At 46.6% G+C, this 9,132-nt stretch overlaps 1 protein-coding gene across 4 annotated transcripts in view; it reads right to left on the bottom strand.

The window, feature by feature from the left end:
• MLKL (mixed lineage kinase domain like pseudokinase) overlaps positions 1 to 9,132 on the bottom strand; it is a 35,759-nt gene that overhangs the window by 24,093 nt on the left and 2,534 nt on the right. For 3 of the 4 annotated variants that reach the window (XM_006152642.3, XM_027773505.1, XM_006152640.3), the window contains exons 2-4: positions 5,628 to 6,077; positions 3,848 to 3,919; positions 1,517 to 1,715 (exon numbers count right to left, since the gene is read on the bottom strand). In XM_006152642.3, the coding sequence (XP_006152704.1) occupies positions 1,517 to 1,715; positions 3,848 to 3,919; positions 5,628 to 6,075 (719 nt within the window). In that variant the 5' untranslated portion in view covers positions 6,076 to 6,077. The remainder of the gene's footprint in view (positions 1 to 1,516; positions 1,716 to 3,847; positions 3,920 to 5,627; positions 6,078 to 9,132) is intronic. The other variant, XM_006152641.3, reaches the window with a different exon arrangement.

Here is a 9,132-nt window from a genome sequence, read left to right as displayed (position 1 = left end):
GCACGTGTGCGTGCGTGCCCAAGATCCCGAGAGGAGAATGGAGGAGAAGGGATTGCGGCGTGACCATCCCCCCTGGGGGGTGATTTCTCGCTTTCTGTCTCTATGTCTCTGTCTGGCGAGCACATGCGCCCTATAGCAAAAATCTCTCAAAAACAAACAAACAAACAAACAAAAAAACAAAAAAACTAAGAGAAGTAGGTAACAGAAATAAAACACTTCTATCTGTGAAAATTAAAATTGCATATACAGGGGCAGGCAGGCCGCGTGGCAGTTGTGGCGCTGGACTCCCACATGGCTGGTTGCGGTCAGTGTCCCAGACCTGGCAGTTGGCTTTCTTGCTTTCTCTTTCTCTCTCTGGTGAGTCCACATGCCCTATAGCACATTTTTAAAAATACTAATAAATAAAAAAATTGAATAATTCTTAAGAAATACAATATACACATAATGACGACGACATACACTTTACAGTAACGCGCACAAATGAAACAGCTAGAATTGCCATCATAGATGGGGAAAGGAAAAGCAGGTTTTTTCCATTGTCAGAGGGAATGGACGTTCACAAGAGAGGGAGGGAGACAGAGATAGAAGGAGAGGGAGCGAGAGAGAGAGAGAGAAAGAAAGCACCCCCATAACGGGATGCGGTCATGCCACAATCTCTCTTCCTTCATTTTTATATCCTACCAGGACATTAGGCATGCACACACATACACTTGGCATGTTCTTCAAGCCACTGGGACTAGGACTTAAAGTACGGCTGGCCATGTGGAATCTGGCTCCTTCAACTGCTGCACTATAGAACCAGCCTGAGAACAAATTTTTTTTTTTTTTTGAGAGGTTTTTGCTATAGGGCACGTGTGCTGACCAGAAAGAGAGAGACAGAAAGCAAGAAATCACCCCCCAGAGGGGATGGCCATGCCCCAATCCCTTTTTCTCCATTCTCCTCTTGGGATCTTGGGCACACGCGCACACGCGCCTGGTGTGAGTTTTAAGCCACCAGGTCTGGGACTCGAATTGTGGTTGACTATATGGGAGCCCAGATACATAGCCATTACACTAACTGCTGGTCCTGAGAACAAATTTTTAAAATTATTTTTATTGAACTTAATTTTTATTTATTTATTTTTATTTATTTATTTTTAATTTGACTAGAGAGGGATAGAATGTGAGAGAGAGAGAGAGGGAAAGCGAGAAAGCAAGCCACCAGGTCTGGGACTCAAACTGCGGTCAGCCACACATGAATCCCGTGCCCTTAACCACCATGTCACCTGCTGGTTCCATCCTGAGAACAAATTTTTAAAAATACATAAATATATAAATAAAAGAGAGAAGGCTCTAGAACCGAGATAGGATGGCATGCATTTAAGTCTAGAGTCTGCTCCTCAGGAGGGGAGGGCAAGTCATTTAGCCCTTTGGGGTCAGGTTTCCCTCATCTCAAAATGGAGACAAAGATGTCTCTCTGGAGGAGTTCCGGAGGGAAAGTGTTGACGTGTATGAGGGAATCATAAAAACAACTCACCCAATGCTTCTGTTCGGGAGTTTGTTGAACACTTTGATGGCCACTGGAGCCTTGTGATACTCTCCTTTATAAAGTGTGCTGAATGCGTTTTCTCTTAGCAGCCTCCATGGGGCTCCTGAAAGGTCCTCCTTCTTAATCTCCTTGATTTTAACTTGGAGGACCTCCTGCCTGGATTTTGGTAGTGAGTTTAACTTGAGCCCTAGGACAAAAGGAGATAAGAGTCAATGAGCTAAGGAAGGTGTTTTTATTTTTTTAAAGAATTATTTAATCTTATTCATTGTCATAATTTTATTTTATGTTTATTTTATTGAAGTTGACCAGAGAGAGACAGAAAGAGAAGGAAAGTGAGAAAGCAAGCTCCCAGGTCGGGGACTCGAACCATGATAAGCCATGTGGGGAGTCCAACACTTCAACCACCACGCCACCTGCCAGCCTCAAGATGTCTTTATTTTTTTGTAAATAATTTTATTTATTTCTCATCATTCTGTGGGCTGACAGACTAAGCTGACAGTTCTTTTTCTTTTTTTCATTTTGCTATACGTTGCGTAGATTTGTAGGGGTGGTGGGGGAGGGAGAGGGCAGAGAAACAGAGAGAGCACCCTCCCAGGGAGCCAGCCACTCTGCAGTCTCTTCCCTATTCTCTCAGGATGCATGCACACACACACCCAGTGTTTTCTAAGCCACCAGGTCCAGGACTTGAACTGTGCAGTTGGTCATGTGGGGATCCAGCTGTGTTAATCATGTCACCTGGCTGGCCCAAGAAGCTTCCTTAAGGAAAGTGGCTTCTTGGTGACATGTGGGTGGGAAGCTCTACACCATGAAGCAGAGCTGGCCTCACTTGCAGCTTCTGAATGACCCAATGCAGGAGGGCGTTTCTGATGCCTTTGGGTGACCGGTCACAACACAGTGGACGGTTAGTGGGAATACGGCCCACTCAGCCTTTCCCTCCTCTTCAAATCCTGCCTGTCTCTCTAGCCTTAAGCCCATCAGGACCTAGCTCTCTCATCTTGGAGCGCCCCCTCCTCCTACTGCCACAGCTTGGCACTTAGGTGCCTAGCGTCTTGCCTGGTCATGTCAGATCTAGTACTTAAAGCCGTAGTTCAAGCTCCGCTCAGTAACTTCATGGCTGTCATGTGTCCATGTCTCCCTCCCTAAGGTCATGAGCTACCAGAAAGCAACATCCTCCCTGTGCCTTAGCTCCCCCTGTGCTCAACCTTTGGCATAAAGCAGCTACTCACAGTTTTGTTGAATGAATGAGTGAATGAATGAGAGCATTTTAAATTTAATTTGAATTATTCCTTGTAGCTTTGAGGCTGCTCACAAAGGCTTTTTGTTGCTTTATTTTCCTACAGGGCATGTGTGTTCACAGGAGCAACAGAGAGAGGGAAAGTGAGAAGTCACCCCCCTGTTGGGGTGGACATGCCACAATCCCTTCTCATTCTTCTCCTGGGATTTTGGGCATGCACACACACGTGTTGGCATGTTTTTCAAGCCACCAGGTCCATGATTTGAACCGTGGCCAGTCAGGTGGGAGTCCAGTGCCTTAAACACCATGTCACCTGCTGGCTCCCTTATAGGATGATTTTTGTTTTGTTTTGTTTTGTTTTAGGAGAGGTTTTTATTTACTACAGGGTGCGTGCGCTTGCCAGAAAGACAACAGAGACAGAGAGACAGAAAGTAAATCATCCTCCTAGGGGGATGGCCATGCCACAATCCTTTCTCCTCTATTCTCCTCTTGGGATCTTGGGCATGCAAGCACATGTGCCAGGTATGAGTTTAAGACCCTGAGTCCAGGACTCGAACCGTGTTCGACTACATGGGAGTCCAGAGACATCACCATTACACCAACTGCTGGTCCCCCATATAGGATGTTTCTAGCGCTAGGACAAGTGCTAGAAGATATTTTGCTGGTCAAGAAGTCCCCTTCACAAAACCAGCAGATGGCATAATGATTATATCACTGGATTCACATTTAGTCAACAGCGGTTTTAGTCCTGAACCCAGTGGCTTAAAACTCAGCCGTGTGCATGAGCTTGTCTGCCCAAAATCCCTAGAGGAGAATGGAGGAGTGACTGCAGCATGGTCATCCTCCCAGGGGGTGACTTCTTGTTCTAAAAAAAAAAAAAAAAAAAAAGTCCCCTTCAAATGCTACTTCATGGACAAAAACCTGGGTTGGCCACAAGTGCATCCAAACCCGCATGCTGCTTCCCGTCATCAGCACAGAAAATAAACAGAGGGCAGAGGCAGGGGCTGGGGGAGGCTAGTGATCCTAGGAAATCGACGGCTTCTAGTTCCAGGGCAACGGGAGCAGCAGGGCATGTGCTAACTTACACGCTCTCAAGGCTTCCTTGATTTCATTTGTGTTGACTTCCAATTGCCTCAACAAAGCTTTTATGTTATTTTCTGCAAGAAAAAAGGGCAACAGGTATATAATACAGAATCAAATCAATTAATGAAAACTAAATGCTAAGTAAAACCAAAATGCTGATTAAAACTACCAAGAGAATTTTTTTACCTATTATATTAATCATGGTAGGATTTGCTACTATTCACCAATATTCAGTTTTCTACTTATTTATTTAAATTGTTCGTTATAGGGCACATGTGCTCATCAGAAAGAAACAGAGAGAGAGAGGGAGAAGGAAAGTGAGAAACCAAGCCATATATCTGGGACTTGAACCACAGTTGAGCATGTGGGAGTCCAGAGCCTTAATCACCACGCCACCACCTGTTGGCTCCCTTCTGTTTATTTCTTTTCTTTCTTTCTCATTGTTCTTTTTTATTTGTTTTTTTTTTTTTTTTTTTTTTTAAGAGTTTTTGCTATAGGGGATCTGTGCTTGCCAGAGAGAGATAGAGAGAGGGAAAGTGAGAAATCACCCTCCAGGGAGGATGGTCACAGTGCAATCCCTTCTCCTCTTGGGATTTTGGGTATGCACACACATGTGCCTGGTGTGATTTTCCTCTTTCTTTTATTATTTTTTCTTTTCTTTTTTTTTTTTTTTTTTTGTTATAAGGTACATACACTCACCAAAAAGACAGAGATACAGAAAGCAAGAATTCATGCCCCTGGGGGGGGGGGTGGGGGGGGGATTGGCCATGCCTCAATCCCTTATCCTCCATTCTCCTCTCAGGATCTTGGGCATGCACACACATGCACCTGGTGTGAGTTTAAGCCACCTGCTCCAGGACTCGAACTGCAGTTGACTACATGGGAGTCCAGTGACGTAGCTATTACGCTACCTGTGTAATTTTGGCAGATTTTCAAGCTGTCAAGTCCGGGACTCAAATTGCTGTCAACCATGTGGGAATCCAGCACCTTAACCACTATGCTACCTCCTGTCCTATTTTTTTTTAAAGTTCTTAAATTTTTGATTTGCAAGAGGGCACGTGTGCTTGCCAGAGAGACAGAGATAGGAAGAGAGAGAAAGCACCCTCCCAAAGGGGTGTGGTCACAGCTCAATCCCTTTCTCTCCATTTCTTTCTTTTTTTTTTTTTTCAGAGGTTTTTGCTATAGGGCGCGTGTGCTCGCCAGACAGACAGAGAGAGACAGAGAGACAGAAAGCGAGAAATCACCCCCAGGGGGGATGGTCACACCGCAATCCCTTCTCCTCCATTCTCCTCTCGGGATCTTGGGCACGCACGCACATGCGCCCAGTGTGAGTTCTAAGCCACCGGGTCCGGGATGCGAACCACGGTCGACTACATGGAAACCCAGCGACATAGCCATTACGCTAACTGCTGGTTCCCCCTTTCTCTCCATTTCTCCCTCTTGTTGGGATTTGGGGCATGTACGCACACGCGCCTGGCCTGTCGTTCAAGCTGTCAGGGCCAGGATTCAAATTTTTCAGTTGGCTTATGTGATCCAGCTCCATTTACCGCTAGGCCTTGGGGCCTGCCTGCCCTCGGCTTTCTGCCACTGAGCATGCAGGAAATCCTTGAAGCATGGCCATATGACTTGCTGTGGCCAAGAAATAATGGAAAGAGATGAGTGTTCCTCCCCAGGGGAAATCAGGTCATTATCTCCGTCACAATCCCTTCCCCTCCATTTCTCCATCCTGTCGGGATTCTGGGCATGCACACACATCCCCAAAACCAACCCAATCCAACTTACCATTTGGGAAGTTTTGTCTGTCTTTCTCTGCATCCTCCTGGTCTTCCTGTAGCCAGGATGCTCCATAGCTAATCGTTGAAACTGACAGATGAAGATGAACTTGAAGGAGCAGTGAGAGCTGCTCCCAGACATCACTCAGGTTCTTGTTCACGTCCTTGAAGAGTATTTTGTTTTGGCCTGCAGCTATAAACTTCCAGACACTGGATTTACTGCTAAACTTGTCTACCTGCCTCTGAGTCTCCTTCAGCACAGCATGGAAACGGTCCAGGGCGGCAGTTATCTCCTTGGGCAGATTCTGCTCTCCCCGGGCTTGGAGCATCTGCAGAGGTGACAGCAGGCCGCGGACACGACTCCCCAGGCGCTGGCACTGTGTCTGGCAGTAATTCATCTTTTCACACTGTGTGTAGATGAGCTGGCCTAAGGAGATGATCTGCCCCAATATATTCATACCTGGAAGAAATGGGGAGAATTTGTCTGAGTGCCCAAATCTCCTGCACAGTTACTACTACGCTATAAGAGAGTCAAGAATGTTGGTGACTCGGATGCCTGAAGACAGCCTGCCTTCGCAGGTTTGAATGCGTATCCAGAGGGCATGTGTGGGGACCAGCAGTTAGTGTAATGGCTATGTTGCTGGACTCCCATGTAGTCGACTGCGGTTCGAGTCCCGGACCCGGTGGCTTAAATTCACGCCAGGCGTGTGTGTGTGCATGCCCAAGATCCTGAGAGGAGAATGGAGAAGGGATTGCGGCGTGGCCATCCCTCCTGGGGGGTGATTTCTCACTTTCTATCTCTCTGTCTCTCTCTCTCTGTCTGGCGAGCGCATGCGTCCTATAGCAAAAACCTTCCCCCCTCCCCCCAAAAAAAGCCAGAAGGCATGTGTGCTTGCCAGAATGCTCTGGTCTGCATGCACCCCCAGAAGCTCAGGCACTGAGACTTGGTGAGCCATCCCATCAGTGTGGAGAAGGGGGAGACTTATCTGAGTATGACGGTGAAGGTGTTGGCACAGTAGTAACACAACCAGAACCACATGAAAAGGTCCTGGGTTTGCTTCCCGGACTTCTCTGTGCATGGACAGGTGGACCACATGTGGAAATCTTGTTGGGGCTACCTGTCTCTCTCTGTCTCCTAGTTCTCCCTAGTCGACTACATGGGAGTCCAGCGACACAGCCATCATGCCAACTGCTGGTCCCAAACCTCGATTCTTTTTTAAAGAGAGGTTTTTGCTATTGGGCGCATGTGCTCACAAGAGACAGACAGAAAGTGAGAAATCATCCCCCAGGGGTATGGCCATGCTGCTATCCCTTTTGCTCTGTTCTCCTCTGAGGATTCTGGGCACACACACACATGCGCCCAGTGTGAGCTTAAGACATCGAGTCTGGCACTCAACTCGAATCACGGTCGACTACATGGGAGTCCAGTGATGTTACCATTATGCCATCTGCTGGTCCCAACCTCAATTCTTTATAAATTACCCCATGCGATAATCCGTTGAGTGACAGAAAAGCAGAGAAACAAGAAAAGGTGGAGGTGGCTCACTGCCCACCAAGTCTGCTCTGCCCTCCCATAACAACAGAGTTGTGGAAGGCAGTGTCAGTCAGCTGAGGTTGTATCTCCCAGCATCCCTTGTAGCCAGGTGTGGCCATGTGACTAGTCCTCACCAATGGGGTGTGAGTGGATATGCCGTGTGCTACTTCTGGCCGAGGCACATTTGCTTCACCTACACTCTCTCTCCCTTTGCAGCTGGATGTGAGGATGATGAGGCCCTGAGGATGGTGGAGTCGCAAGAAAGGAGGATCCTGGGTTCCTGAGTCATCGTGTGGAGGAGAGCTGCCCACAGACCTGGAACATCTACCATGGACTGTGAGGTAAGCAAGGAATATAGTCCTATTGTGTGTGAGCCATTATATTTTGGGATCTTGGTACATCCATTTAGCCTAGTTTAACACATATATCCTCTCAAAGAATAATGGTTGCTGGGGTCAACACGTGGCATGGTGGTTATGGTGCTGGAGTCCCACATGGCCAGCTATGGTTTGAGTCCTGGGCCTGGTAACTTGCTTTCTCACTTTCCCTCTCCCTGGTGAGCACATGTGCACTCTAGCACATTGAAAAGTAATAATGATAATAAATACATAAATCTTTTTTTTTTTTTTGAGAGATATTTTTTGCTATAGGGCACGTGGACTCACCACAGACAGAGAGAGACAGAAAGTGAGAAATCACCCCTCAGGGGGAAATCACACCTCAGTCCCTTCTCCTCCAGTCTCCTCTCGAGATATTTTGGGCATGCACATACACACACGCCTGGTATGATTTTAAGCCCCTGGGTCCAGGACTCAAATAGCGGTTGGCTATGTGGGAGTCCAGTGATGTAACCATTGCACCATCTTCTGGTCTTAAATACTTAATTCTTTTTTAAAAAAACTATTTTAACTTTATTTATTTCAATTTGATGAGAGAGAGAGAGAGAGAGAGAGAGAGAGAGAGAGAGAGAAAGCAAGCTGCCAGGTCCAGGACTCACCCTCAACCACCGTGCTACCTGCCTGCCCCTTAAATACATAATTCTTAAAAAAAAGAATAGCGGTTACCTTCAGGTGACCAGATCAGCCAGGTAACTCAAATGACATGAGCTGGGAAAGGAGGCATGGTCTGTAGTGTCATAAGGAAAGATGCTTCCGTTTTTCTAGAAATGTGTGGATTTTCTAGTTCTATTTTATCTTCACTTTTGACAAAGGGAAGAGTACAAAAACTTTACTTTCTTTGTATAGTCCTACAGGAAAAAGGCTGGGCTCATGTAATGGGAAAGTTAACTGACCCCGGGTGTCATCCTCAGGGGACCAGAGAGAGGATGGTGGCTTGGAAAGCTCCTTCCCTAACTAAAGAAGGCAGGGCCTACCCAGCAAGCTACCACCTGTTGCTCTCCAAGGATCAAAGGCCCAGGGGTAGAAGATCTTCCTGTTATTCATGAGCGCCTAGAAAGCCGGATTTCTTTTTAAAGAATTGTTTTATTTAAGTTTATTTATTTTGATTTGACCAGAGATGGACAGTGAAAGAGAGAGAGAGAAAGTGAGGAAGCAAGTCACTAGGTCTGAGAATAGAACTGTGGTTGGCCATGTGGGAGTCCAGCACCCTTAACCATCCCGCCACCTGCAGGCCTCGAAATGTGGACTGTTAAGTCAAATCTCTTGATGTGACTTGCAATCAAGTAAAATGATGTTTTAAAAACTGTAGCCCTAGCCAGCTGGTGGTGTGGTGGCTAAGGCACTGGACTCCCATATGGCCAACTGTAGTTCAAGTCCCAGACCTGGTGGCTTGCTTTTTCACTTTCCCTCTCTGTCTCTTTCTGGTGTGTACATGTGCCCTATAGCAAAGAAAGAGAGAGAGAGAGAAAGAAAGAGAGAAAGAGAGAGAGAGAAAGAAAGAGAGAAAGAGAGAGAGAGAAAGAAAGAGAGAAAGAGAGAGAGAGAAAGAAAGAGAGAAAGAGAGAGAGAGAAAGAAAGAGAGA

Source organism: Tupaia chinensis, unplaced genomic scaffold (assembly GCF_000334495.1).
Source record: "Tupaia chinensis unplaced genomic scaffold, TupChi_1.0 Scaffold000355_1, whole genome shotgun sequence".
In the NCBI taxonomy this organism is placed as follows: domain Eukaryota; kingdom Metazoa; phylum Chordata; class Mammalia; order Scandentia; family Tupaiidae; genus Tupaia; species Tupaia belangeri.
Note: the sequence above shows the minus strand (reverse complement) of the source record. Positions and strands in the feature narration are given on the sequence as shown.